The sequence below is a fragment of the Trachymyrmex septentrionalis genome, unplaced genomic scaffold (genome assembly GCF_001594115.1).
Source record: "Trachymyrmex septentrionalis isolate Tsep2-gDNA-1 unplaced genomic scaffold, Tsep1.0 scaffold22, whole genome shotgun sequence".
NCBI classification, from domain to species: Eukaryota; Metazoa; Arthropoda; class Insecta; order Hymenoptera; family Formicidae; genus Trachymyrmex; species Trachymyrmex septentrionalis.
Genome location: NW_017305375.1, coordinates 1,807,057 through 1,820,767, shown reverse-complemented (window position 1 = coordinate 1,820,767; position 13,711 = coordinate 1,807,057). Strand labels below are relative to the sequence as shown.

Genomic DNA, 13,711 nt, shown 5'->3' with positions numbered 1-13,711 from the left:
TATATATATATATATATGATAGCATACTGCATGTAAACACACAATTCTAAATAATTACGATGATCATTTTTGCATATGAAGAAAACAAGATTCAAATCGATATAAATTACATTGAATTGATTTATTATTACGATACAATTAATTTTTATGTCGGTTCAAGCTATTTATCATTATTATATTAATTTTTTTTTCTTTTTATATTAAGTCTCTGGCCTGTGTTACACCTCTCTCATATGCTTGTGGTGCACTGATTATTCAATTGCCATGAACATATTAAATTAATTTATAACTTACAAAGATAAAAGTCCTTTTAATCAAATTAAATTTATAACAATTATATAAATAAATCCTTGATACGTCAAAAATCTTCATACGGTTGATTGAAAAAAGAAAACAAATAGAAAAAAAAACCTTTAAATGTGAACAATTGACTATGTTTAACAGAAATAGCAGCTGCTATTTATATTAAAGAATCTTACAATAGTTCCTAAGTTGTTATTTTTGCTAAATGCAATCATTCTACTATATTGGTTCGCGTCGCCTCCGCAGTTTTAAATTCTCGCGGGTCGTTCACGGGTAATGTCGATCATCGCCGTCGGGTGGCGCCACTATCGCGTGTATCAAAGTCGTGATCGTTGCGATTTACTTCAATGATCAATTTATTTCAGACTCCTTTCCGCAATGCCGTCGTAATCGGAGCAGTCAGCTGTTGTGTCTAAGTGAACATTCTTAACCAACAAATTGTGCGGGTAGTTGGCCAGTTTTACACGACTCGATTGAATCTCGACGAACCGTGCTTATCTCGGCGATTGACTGGGCTGCGCTCGACAGCACGACGATGGTACGTTTGTTCTCGGCAACGGTGAGCACGCATTGCCCGTCATGGGAGAGATCGAGTCACGGTCTCTCGGCACCTTCGCATTTGCATCAGCGAATGCCAGTCATTAGGCGCACGAGTCGCGAGGCGCGTTTGCAAGCGGAGATAAGACATAGGATTTTTCACGAGCCGCGCCTTATCTCAAGCACCTCTCTCGTTGGAGAGCGAAAAAAAAGGAATAAGCGCATACTCCGTCATCCCGCGGCATTCGTTGACGCACGTTGGCGACGAGTAAACAGAATCATCGAAAGTGCGAGTCTGTCAGTATATTTTTTTTTTTACTATCTCTGTCACACGTATCTACGCACATTCGCTCGATCACGCATCAGTAGCAATCGTTCGACACGAGAACGCGAGATCCCGAGATCCGAGACAGTATTTCGCGTGACAGTATTTCGCCGCCGTGATCTCCAGCTGCGTCTTTGATGACAACTCTCCCGCGATGGACGATGCCACATTTAAATCGTCGCAATAGAGATGTCCGAACGAGCTGCGTCGCGGCTAATTCCGATTATAACAAACCGTCGAACAGTAATTTTTTACGAATTAGCGAATTTAAATTTATTGATCCAGTGGAAATTTGTCTTGAACGAATGTGAAAGTATATAAAGCTGGCTTAATTTTGTGATAGCGATTCTGTATTGAAATAAGAAAATATGTGGGTGACGTCATCATCGTCGTAAGAGACAACTTTCCCTTTTTATAAGGTCTTATTTATATTTTATATTAATATTTTAATTTGTATTATTATTTGTTTCGTTAATATTCATTTTATATCACTTATTTGTGTTTCGCATTAATCTTTCATATTGTTTGTTCATTGTTTTAGAGCTCAAAAAATTTTGATAAATCGAATTGTGAATGTATAAATAAATAGTAATTCGTCAATAATATCCAAAGTTCAAAATCAGGACATAAGACGTCTTAAAGATATTTCAATAACATTTTTGTAAGCTGAAAGACGTTTTATGTCCATTTCTATCAATGTAGATTAACTTTAATTTCAATTCAACTTATACTTTTAACTTTTTTTTTATTCTTAGAAAAAGATAAAAAGTTAGTTAAACCAAGATTAAAATTAAACTACATTGATAGAAATGGGCATTAAAGATGTCTCATGTCCTGATTTTAGACTCTGTGTTGTCTAAGTATCTTCAAGCAGACCTTGCTTTAATGGTCATTCAGGTTTGCTGTCAAGCGTCATTCAATTGTGTAACGTAATATGGTACGAGGAAAATAATCCTTCACTAATGCTTGGCACATGATAATATGCATTTTATATCAGCAGGGCCGGTTTATGAAAGATAAGAAGGCGTGATACAATCTGGAAAATATGCGTATCGCAGAGAGAGAGTCTGTAGGGATACGATCTTTTCTTTGCGGATCGCGTGTCGATTTTAATATTACATGTCAATATTGCAACACGCATAATTCACGTGTCCCATAGATGTGATGAAATTGCTGATGTGCCATCGTGTTTGTGCGTTTGCGATTCAACTTGTATCATTCCTTTCCCGGAGAAAGCGGCGAATCGTTTTGACAAAAATGTGTTAAAAATATCGGATGACCGGGCACATATATTGTAGCTGGAATAAAAAAAAAACTAGTCTCGGCCACTTTTTCGAAGATATGAAATTTGTGAAATCAGTTATCACGGACGTAGTAGATAAAATCTGTCAGAATGTTCATTTCTATCAATGTAAATTGTAAAATTTTAATCTCGATTTACTTACTTTTTATTTTTATCTAATTCTACAAAATTAGAACTTGAAAAACTAGTTTCAAGAATTAGAAGTAGAAAATTAATGCGAATAAATTAAATCGAAATTAAAGTTAATCTACATTGATACATATAGAAATGGGCATTATAGATTAGATATTTTCCATACATGTCGTTTTCATTAACTCATTTGAGTTTTTCGTCTTCGAAGATTAAAAAAATTAATTTAAATTTTAATATGAATTCGAAAGTACACAACATAAACTTGTATTGCATATTTTTGTAATATTCAATAAATATATTATTAAAAAAAAAAAATATTATGACTATGTTCAAAATTCCTATTGGCAAAAGTATTTTTGGCATAATTTGTACAATTTATTTGTGTATATGCATATTTTGCTCGGTTTGTTCGATCATTGATTTTATTTTTATAACACTTTGATATATACCTATAACTATAACGCGGCCTGAGTATAAATGTTTCTTCAACGTCTCGCGGATGGAGACGTGATATTCATTAAGTTCTCAATTATCTCTGCAATGAATCACATGAATGACAACGACAATGAATAAGCGAGATCATTGTTATTGCCGCGGTCACGCATGCAATACCAAGTTTGTGAAGTCTATTCATGCTGCTAATTAATAGATTCGATATTTTGTATATCACATTTTACGTAATTGTATCTACATAATACATATAAAAAAGAAAACAGCATATTGATCGATATAATATCTCAACGAAATTTTGTTTGAACATCTGCGTTCATTTATCGGATCCTCTATACGAATTTTAATCCCTATGCAATATAATTTAATCGAAATACGTTTTTCACAAATACGATTTTTACAAATTAATATTATATAATTCAATGCCTTCATAAAAGTTTTATTAATAATTTGCTTGATTAATATTTTAAGGTATCCTGATTAATTATAATTGTTTATTATGATTTCAGAACGTATTATTCTGAATATTACGAGCAAACTATGACAACTACTCTCTCTAGCAACGCGTAACATTTCCCAACACTTCTCTCAAAATGTTTAAAGAAAATGAAAATGGCGTAGGTGGTTGCAATGGTGCACCACCTCGTCCTCGGAGATTATTTCCCCGATTTTCCCTGCGAAGATTATTGTATTCCAGTCCGCTTATTGGTCGACGCATCGCAAGAACTCCTAGTGCAAGTAATAGGAATGCAAAAAGTAACTTCAAGTTCTATTAATCTGATACACATAATTGAAAGTGAGCATAATTTTTCAAAATAAAAAAACATTTTTACAGGCAAAGATCAAACAAGCGGCAGAGCAACAGATGTTGAAAAAGGAGAGGCCAGAGTAAGTAACGGTTCGAGCCATTTCCAGTTTCATAATATAGATCTACAGCGTGCTCCTAGCAAAGGTTCTGTGCTTTCTTCTGCAGGAAAGGTATTAATAAAGCGAAATAACATTTATACATTTCAAAAAGCTGAGTAAAAGTTACAGATTTTCTTATCAATAAGCTTTCATTATTAAATCTTATTTTTATTATTTTAGAGTAATGAAAATGGATTAATGGAATGTCCATTATGTTTGGCCGAACTGCCAGTAGAATTTTTTCCTATTATTCAATCTTGCCATCATCGCAGTTGCTACGATTGTTTTCAACAATATCTGAAAGTGGAAATCTCTGAATCCAGAGTTAATATTGCTTGCCCTGAATGTTCAGAACCGTTACATCCAAATGGTGAGTATATTATAAGTATACATAACAATTACATTGTTCTAACATTTCATATCCTACTTTTTATAAGATTCAAAAATTCCTATCACTCACAATCTTTCGTTAACTCATTTTTGTTATACATTTTTGTATAGATATTCGGATGATTCTGAATGATCAAACGCAGTTAGAGAAGTATGAAGATTTTATGGTTCGAAGAGTACTCGCCATAGAGCCTGATGCAAGATGGTGTCCTGCTCCAGATTGTAGTTTTGCTGTAATTGCCAGTGGTTGCGCTTCATGCCCAAAATTACGTTGCGAACGACCAGGCTGCGATTCGTACTTTTGCTATCATTGTAAAGCACGATGGCATCCTAACCAAACGTGCGATGCTGCTAGAGCGCAACGATCTCAATATTATGAACGCAGTTCTTCTTTAAGTTTCAGTCAAACTGATTCTCAACACAGTAAGTCTTACGAATTAATATTTATTTAACTAATATCAAATTATACTTAAACTTTGTGATCTGTTTAGGAGATGACATAAAACCATGTCCCAGATGTCAAGTTCTAATCGTCAAAATGGACGATGGAAGTTGCAATCACATGACTTGTGCAGTTTGCGGTGCTGAATTTTGTTGGCTTTGTATGAAAGAGATTAGTGATCTTCATTATCTTAGGTATTTTGAATAAAGTTATATGAATGCATACAACATCTAAAAAAAATATAACATCTATATGAATGTATACAAATATACTTAAACGTATACGTTCTTCTATTTTATTTATAGTCCTTCTGGCTGCACTTTTTGGGGTAAAAAGCCATGGTCCAGAAAGAAAAAGATTCTTTGGCAACTTGGAACTTTGGTGGGAGCGCCAATTGGAATTGGTCTTGTCGCCGGCATAGCATTTCCAGCTATGATTATAGGTTGGTTGTACTATATTAACAGATTATATTGACAGTGTAAATATGTATATTTATAGTGTAAATATATATATATATATATATATATAGAGCATCGAAAAAATGTGGTACTACAAACATTATATATTTTGTGTTTAAGGTATACCAGTATGGGTAGGTCAAAAATTGTATACGAGATATGAGAAGGCCAACAAGCATAAGAGAAATGCCTTTATCGCAGGGGGAGTTACTGCATCAGTAAGTTTATTAAATATTTTTTATAATCATTAAAGTATGTGCTACTTTTAATTTTATAATCATTAAAGTATGTGCTACTTTGCAAGTTAGCTATTAACGTATCAAATAGTATAGTTGCGTTTAAATATTCATGATTAAGTTCATTATTTATTCTAAATGTTTTGTTAATATTTCTCGTCTTACGAGAATACTAAAAGTAAATAATTGATCGTGTAAATTCTTTTTGTGATCGAAAGAAAAAAAGAAAAGTGCATCTGTATCAATTGCAATAGGAACTTTGTTTACTATTCGTGATAACATCGAAGTATATTTTATCCATATAGTTTATACAGAGAAAATGGATAGTACAATAATTGTATACATAGCATTAACAAAACAGCGCGTTCGCTGGAATAATTATCGGAAGAAGTTTATCACGGGATGTATACGGGCAAATGGAACGTAATTGTTTTATGTTTTATATGTATATCTCGAAAATACTCTATAACTTTGATATATGTCCTATCATTAATCACGGATCTAGCTGGTTCCGTTTTAATAATTGTATCACAACTACTTGCATAAATCTTTAACGACTTGGCACAGCGCATTAAAGACGTCTATTAGCAGTTTATATCTGAGCAGAAACCAAATTGAACATTGGAGAAACTTACGTCTATTAAGAAATCAATTTTTTTACGTAGCTTCTCCCAGGAAATTTGCTTTCGATTTTATCTTACTTTTGAGACTTTCATCAAATTGCAAGTGAGTCTTGCATGAATAGTCATTAAAATATTACAGCTTTTAAGGAATAATAATTGATAGGTTGTCAAAGCTTACATTAAATATAACTAAGACATCTATCGTATCCTCTAAGCATATCGATCTTGACTCATCTTGTCCTGCTCGTTTTACAATTAGTATCTTATCGGAACCAGACAAAATCGAGTAGTTTTTGATGTTTCTATATTCTTTCGACATGTTTCTTTACAACTATCTTCTTCGGTGCCGGCATTCATGTTGCTATCTTAAGCTCCTTTTAGATTGAAAACACAAAAATTGCGTCTTTAAACTACAAACGGGTTATCTATTGCTTCACATAAAATTTTTCGCTTAGAGTCAGCCTTGACAGAAATATTAATTCTTCGGTATATACGCTAACCGTGGCAGCGGTGATTAAGAATCAGTTTCGTTTGTCGCGATAATGGCTTCGTCTGTTAGTACGCCATCATTATATAGATCTTCGAGAACGTCAATCAGTCGTTGCTCCGTGAGGGGATCACCGAGTGCGACGTCCACCGATCCTATGCAAAGTAAAAGTGCCAGCAGTTGGGACTTTCTATAGTCCTTATCGAGATCCTTTCTGGTGTAACCTAAATCCTTGACGATATTTAGGCCAAGATGTAAGCACGTCCAATTCAGCTTGTCCCAATACTTATCCAAAAGCGTTTTAGTGTACTTGCGCCGTAATTCGGTAGGCACTGAACTCACCAACAACAATGCGACATCGTTCGTCGGTCGGCTATAAGTGACCATCTGCCAGTCAAGAATGTAGCAGTCCGTATTAGATCTGTTAGTCCTGAAAAACAAATTATTGCTCCAAAAATCTGTGTGAGTTATTAATGCCAGCGGACCTTCCGGAGCGAGAAGAGCCGAAATAATATCTTTAGTGCGAGGACGTAGAACTAGCAGAGTTTCGAGAACCGTCTCCAATCCTGGTCTTCTCTCCAGGAAGCGCGCCAGCTGCGGTAAACCGCGTTCTACCAGTTGCTGATACGAATCCGTTGCTTTTGCCGTTTGGAATAGAAACGGATAACGCTCGGACAGAGATTGTCCGTCTACGACTTTCATCGACAGGGAATGGGCATGTATCCGGGCGATGGCGTCTAACGCTGCCATCGCTTGATGTAATGTTAATCCTTTCGAGAATTCAACGCTGTTATAACCATCGTAGCTTAAGTCGTCCAATACTAGCATTGATTCCGGTGGCACCGGACTGTCGTCGGTTCCGCCTGCAGGGCTATAATGAGCGTGATAACAGATTGGAACTGGTAGTAGGATCCTATTTTCAAATTCATCATATTTATCATTCTTCGCTAGCTGTCTTTTATTGAATTCCTTCAAATCTGGCATCACCTAATATACAAACGCACAGCATAAAAAATCGTTAAACAGGAAAAAATTTCAAATCTTATTCGATTATCTATCGCCTTACCTGCGTATAAAACTTAATCTCTCGGAGATCGAATTGGCCTTCTGTAACGAAAAAACGGCTAAACGGATCCTTGGGGAGTTGCTTTATGATAAGGGACACTTTGCATTTATCATTCGGCTTGTTCGTTATACTCGTAAGTGCTGCTAAATATTTTGCCCTAACGCTAGTGATAGCGCTCAGCACACTTTCGCTCGTCGTGCATCCAGAATTTACGTCAAACTCCAAGACTTTAACCTAAATAAATCATTCAATGCTCGAATCAGACGTTAACTATCAATTCGTACATATATCTAACGCGAGCATTAATATAAATCTCTATTTCACTTGTTTACATGACTAACCGCTTTGCCCTTGTAGTGTTTCGATAATATACTTTCGAGCCACTCCTTTCGGACCTCCCAATCCGAGACAATTTGCTCTTCTCCGCAGGAAGTGTCGGTCTCGTCGTCCAAGTCGGACATGACTTCTTCTGATTTGTTCTTCAGCAACCCTCCTCTTTTCCCCTATCTCTCTTCGTCAATATCCCACTAGCGCGGCTAGACGATGCTTCTGACGGTCCTCTTGGCGCACAACTGTCTGACTTCAGTCGATTAACAAGGCATGTGTTCCGCCAAATAACGATGCGCCCCACCGATATACAGCGGACAATGTTACGTAGCTAAATTATCGCACGTACACACGCGTGACGTGCACGCACACGCCTATACACGCTAATTATTAACGATGCGTACGTGTGTTCGCTACCGTGAAATCACCGTCGCTGAATGAGCCTCGTTACGTGCCGCTGCCTCTTCCCGGCTACGTTCATCACCGATTCTGCGCCGATTTGGAGTGGACCGTAGTTGGCGTAGTTCGATGCCCCAGCATGGGCGGAGAGAATAATTGTCTTTTTATTTTAATCGACACGCCCTTGGAGCACCAACCGACCGGACCGATCAGTCTTCTTCCTTTATCTAGGCGCACCAAGCGCGCGTTATTATTCTTAATTGCCACGGAGCGACGTGGACCTCAGTACTGACCAATGCGACGCATGTTCCATTATCGCCTACCTTGGGCTTGGTATTCTGCCGCCGATGTAGGGTGGGGCGAGGAAGATATCACAACTCGGGCGCATGTCTACTCCCGACTCACGATCAATATTCTCCCTTCTGCTCCTCCCCAGAGGCGTGCAAAAAGAATTAAGCGCCCGCATGCAAAAATAATTTTGCCGCCCCAAAAGTGTGCACATATAATTATCTATACCTAGGGATCCTTGACTAATTGTTAAAAAAAAAGACAAAGAAAGGAAGATCGTGCAAGATATATGTGTATGTTAAAATATTGGACAATTGTTGAATTTAGGGGCCTCATCTCCGATCTTGATAAAATTAGTCTCATTCAACACGTTTTTGCATAAAATGAATCTGGCAAAAAAGTGTCGCTCTGTCCCGCGAACCGAGATATTAATTGTTAAAGTTGACAGATATTCAGGTTAGGAAATCTGTCACATCAATGATATAGAGAGTTATATAAATTCTCTACTTTACAAACACAAATTCTCTCTACTTTAAAACACAAAATTCTTTGCTTTAAAAAGGTAAATTCACTGCTTTAGAAACACAAATTCACTGCTTTAAAAACGCAAATTCGCTACTTCGCGAATTTGCTAACCCTCTATGCTATTGATGTGACAGATTTCCTAATTTGAATATCTGTCAATTTTAACGTGTCGAATCAGACTAATTTTATCAAAATCGGAGGTGACGCCTCCTAAGCTCAACAATTACCAAATATTGAGTTAGCGCAAAAGTTCGTTGCGCTACTTCATTTCTATCACATCTTTATAAATTTAAAAAAAAAATTTGGCAATTATACCCTTCATATAATGAACAAGTTTTTTAACTTTAAGAATCTATTTTTTAAACTGCGGTACGATAATTTTTAATGGAATCGTCAGCGAAGTGCTCCTTTTATTTAACCTGTGATAACTCACAATAATAAAGTGCAGTAAAAATCTTAGGAACATTTTTAAAAATCATTTTGTAGGCGGAAAACTTTAAGCTTTCACATTAGACAGTTGAAAATTCGAACTTTTTTGGGGCACGTGACAGACCCACAAAGTGAGAAAAAAATTTCCCATATTATTCAGCTCGTAGTTTTCTATATGCAAAAATGATCAAACTCGTAGAAACTGAAAAGATACAGCGATAAAAAAGATTTTAAGCTTAAAAATCCCTTTTTCAAATTTAAATTTTGTTTATTTTTAACCAGGCTTTAGCAACACTTGAATTTTGACGTTTGTAGCGCTATAAGCTTTTTTTCTAACGCAGTAGGTATAGAGGAAAAGTTTTAATGAAAACTGCTAACACTTAGGAAGCTGCGACTCCATTGCATTTGTAGTAGGTTCAAGTAATGAATCTTCGACCGCCTCTCTGCAGACTTTAGCCATCTGCGCGCTATGCGCGCTTGCTAGGCACGCCCCTGCTCCTCCTTACCTGTTTGTGCACGCATTTAGATTTCTTAGATTTGTTTTTTATTACTGCATTGGCCTGCAGAGCTTTTCTTCTCGCTTCTGCCAAATTTCAAACATATATTTTATTTTAAGTGCGTACAAGAAGGACCGATTAACAACGCTCTTGTGAACATCATTTGTCTTTGTTTAACATTTAATAAGCAACAAAGATGAAATGATTTTAATAAAGATTCTCTAATAAGAGTTTAGACGTATGATTAGAGCTAATTTTGATTAGTGTCTGCCATTTTTCAGCAATTCCTAAGGGAAAGAGAGAAAGAGATAGAATAGAAAGAGAAAGAAATAATTAATGTAGTTCTCTCTCGCGTAATTTTGCTGAAACTAGAGACTCTGCATATACACACATACATAACACGCACATCTTACACAACACACACACACACACACACACACACACACACACACACAAAATGCGACTCGCATCTAGAAAGTCGGTTGTATCTTAAATGAAAATGATAAAATTGATCAAATTCTCTAGATTTTGACCAATGAAATTATAAATATTCTTGTGACACTTTATTCACTTTTATAATTTTTACCTCGTTTTGATATACACAATCGATAGGCAGACTCTTAGAGGATTTTTAATTCTTAACCGTTGTAGACGTGAATCGGATCACGGTCTAATTCAGTCCTGTGTAAAGAAACAGACCTCTTCCATCTTCGGCCGTATGTCGACTCCGTTCTCGAAGTCTAGCAGGAAATCTGAAAATTGGAGCGCGATAATGCACCTCCGACAGCTCCTAAATTCATTGCTCTCGCTACGTTGATGGCTGTGCGAGCTGGTACGATATGCTGTATTTCATTTCCTTCTAGGATTGCGGGACAAGCGAAATCGTTCCAAGCATGGAAACGTAGCACGCTGATAAATGTAAAAAAATGTAAAATTTCCTGAGACTCGAGAGGCGCTCGAATATTGTTCTGAATAAGATAAAAAAAACCAGCTTTGAGATATAAGTGAAACAGGATATTACATTAATGGAAATGATTAATTTAAATGGATTATCTCTGTTTATCGAAAATATGATTTACTTGGCTTTACCGTGAGCAACGTGAGCATTAAACTTTCATTATCGGAGTTCTTTATAACTCCATGTAGCTACATCGTGACCTTCGATATGTATCCGAGACTGTTCCTATTTATATTACTTAACAGGTGTCGGACATGACATTATTTAAAGCAAGGAGTAGCCCTAAAGACGCCAATAACATGCACACTTTGTTATCCTGGCAAGCGATGTGGATGACATTTTTTCAACAAAGACGTTTATTAATTTATCATCATAACTCCTACAGGTCTTAGTATCACCAGTGTTAGCAGGATTAGCCGTGGGTATTGGTGTGCCCATTTTGCTGTTCTACGTGTACGGCGTGGTTCCAGTATCCCTCTGCCGAAGCGGAGGTTGTGGCGTCTCTACGAGCGGCACCGGAGTGCGATTTGAATTCGATGACGAGAATGAGCTGATGGGGGCTCTAGGCGTCCGTAATGGTGGAGGTAAATATGCTGCATTTGTGCCACGCACATTCCACTCGATTAAATCCATCTTATCCACGTGTGTGCCGCGGCTATTCATACCCCCTTATCGAGGTCGGACTATCGCGATCGAAATCCCTATTACAAAACCGTCATGTTACAGATGCAGCATCAATAGACGTCGCAAGTCACCGCGGTGGTAATCCATCGATAGGGGAGGCCTCCCTTTCATTGGGTAGTGGAAGTCAGTTGGAGAAATTGGGCCGGGAAAATGACCGCGAAAGCGCTAGCAATGTGGCTCTCGCTGGTACGAGCCTCGCAGGAAGTATAGCCTCCAGTGTGCTGCCTGGAGGTCAAAGGTATTACTTCGTTTTTCGTTCGTTAAATTAAATAATGCGTTTTTCACTAATATGTTCGATTACATGTGCACGCAGATTGGAAGTACAGGCTGACGTTACATCTACTCAACGTTTTAGTTTATGTAGTGAGACGGCTTCCGCGGCTACTAGTTTGTCTGAAAAGTCCGTAAATGCTTCTATCGCTCTAGACGATGGCGCGGCCTCCACGAGAGCTTTGGCGGGTTCCGTTCTTAACTTTAAGGTATTTAATCCTGATAAATATTAAATAGGAAATTTTTTTGTTTTAATATTAAAATGTCCGATTGATTGATTTGATTGATTGTCTGATTGAGAGAGAGAGAGAGAGAGAGAAAAAGTATCAAAATTTTTAAATCCCATTATTTTTATTATTGTCTTTTATATAGATGGATGGTAGTTCACTCAGTGGCGGCAGAAGTACAGAAGGGGAACAGGCAGCTAGCTCTGCTAACGGTGGTCACATGGACTCCGCTGGGCAAGCTACGTCTTTGAGCTCGCTAGAAGAAGTGGCACCTGGTTTAGCAAAACGTATCCGTCGTAAACTCACATTTGACCGTCAATGCAGCGACTCCAGTAGTTGGACTATGTGCGGAGAGGATGGCGGTTCGGAACGTGTACGATTTGACGATCATGTCAGCGTAATCGAAGCGGATCAAGAGAGGATAGTGGGTAGCAAATTGGAAGGTTGCGCAGTAAATAATCGCACAGCAGGAGGGCGGAAACGAAACAAGGATTCAGAGATAGAAATGGAGGTTCAAAAGACATCTAAGTACGAATCGCAACTAAATGTTAAGTGACGAATAAAAGCGAAATTATTGCGATAATATTGTTTGTTTAGGAGTTCGAATAGTGAATTAAATGCTGAGAGTCCTGTGGACGATACTTCGCGGGAACGCGTCAACGTGGCCACTTTGAGAAATGTATTTTTTCACGCTTCAGCGGTATCTACGGATCGCGAGAAACGATTGTCTGTTATAGAGGAACCAATGCCGTCGCAGATTTCTGGTAATCAAATCTTCACGCCTCCACACGAATGTCAAAGCCCTACTAGTACGGACGAGAGCTTACAATGCTAAAAAAAAATTAAGACTGAATGTTATGGACGTCATGGTATGCTTGTCTCTCAAACGGTCAATGTATGTATAGATGCGTATATACATATTCTTGAGTGTGTATATATGTATTAAATTACATAACTATAATAACGTAAGTATAAATGCGAAAGTTGAACATATTTACATATGCAACACGCAGTATAGTTCAAATGTTACATGTGAAAAAAATGTGGTAAAACAATTTTACTGTGCATTTGCGCTGAGTGATTATGCATATACTAGAAATTTGTGAATGTTTACACACATACACAAAACAAACACGTGTACTGGCCTCCAATTCGTTATAAACGATGAAAAAAGGATAATGAAATTTTCTTTTGCGCCAATATTTTGTGACTAAATATCGTTATTATATAACAGATAAAATAATCTTATATTATAACTTATATTTAAATTATTCGTCAGCTTCCAAAATCCGATTTGTAACGAACAGGTGGACAATACAAACTAAGAAAAAATTACAATGAAAGTTAACATCGCGAATTGTCGTTGCATTTTATAAATCGAAAACTGCTCATTACATCTTTAAGTATTACGCGTTCTCGTTTAATGTAATTGGTCTATATATATATATA

The 13,711-nt window shown here is 37.0% G+C and overlaps 2 protein-coding genes across 2 annotated transcripts; one reads left to right on the top strand and one right to left on the bottom strand.

Annotated features, from left to right (window-relative positions):
- Nucleotides 1–605: 605 nt before the first annotated feature.
- Nucleotides 606–13,614, top strand: LOC108748340 (E3 ubiquitin-protein ligase RNF19A-like). Its single transcript, XM_018486429.1, has 13 exons — nucleotides 606–841; nucleotides 3,560–3,806; nucleotides 3,886–4,028; nucleotides 4,137–4,326; nucleotides 4,458–4,769; nucleotides 4,838–4,982; nucleotides 5,094–5,230; nucleotides 5,367–5,464; nucleotides 11,467–11,665; nucleotides 11,808–12,003; nucleotides 12,079–12,244; nucleotides 12,408–12,790; nucleotides 12,860–13,614. Exons 2-13 carry the CDS (start codon nucleotides 3,644–3,646, stop codon nucleotides 13,095–13,097), a joined length of 2,370 nt encoding a protein of 789 aa, XP_018341931.1. The 5' UTR covers nucleotides 606–841; nucleotides 3,560–3,643; the 3' UTR covers nucleotides 13,098–13,614.
- LOC108748343 lies at nucleotides 5,695–8,867 on the bottom strand. The gene is made up of 3 exons (XM_018486434.1): nucleotides 8,000–8,867; nucleotides 7,659–7,892; nucleotides 5,695–7,579 (listed from the first exon to the last, which is right to left on the bottom strand). The coding sequence occupies exons 1-3, from the start codon at nucleotides 8,117–8,119 to the stop codon at nucleotides 6,620–6,622; spliced, it is 1,314 nt and encodes a 437-aa protein (XP_018341936.1). The 5' UTR covers nucleotides 8,120–8,867; the 3' UTR covers nucleotides 5,695–6,619.
- Nucleotides 13,615–13,711: the final 97 nt, after the last annotated feature.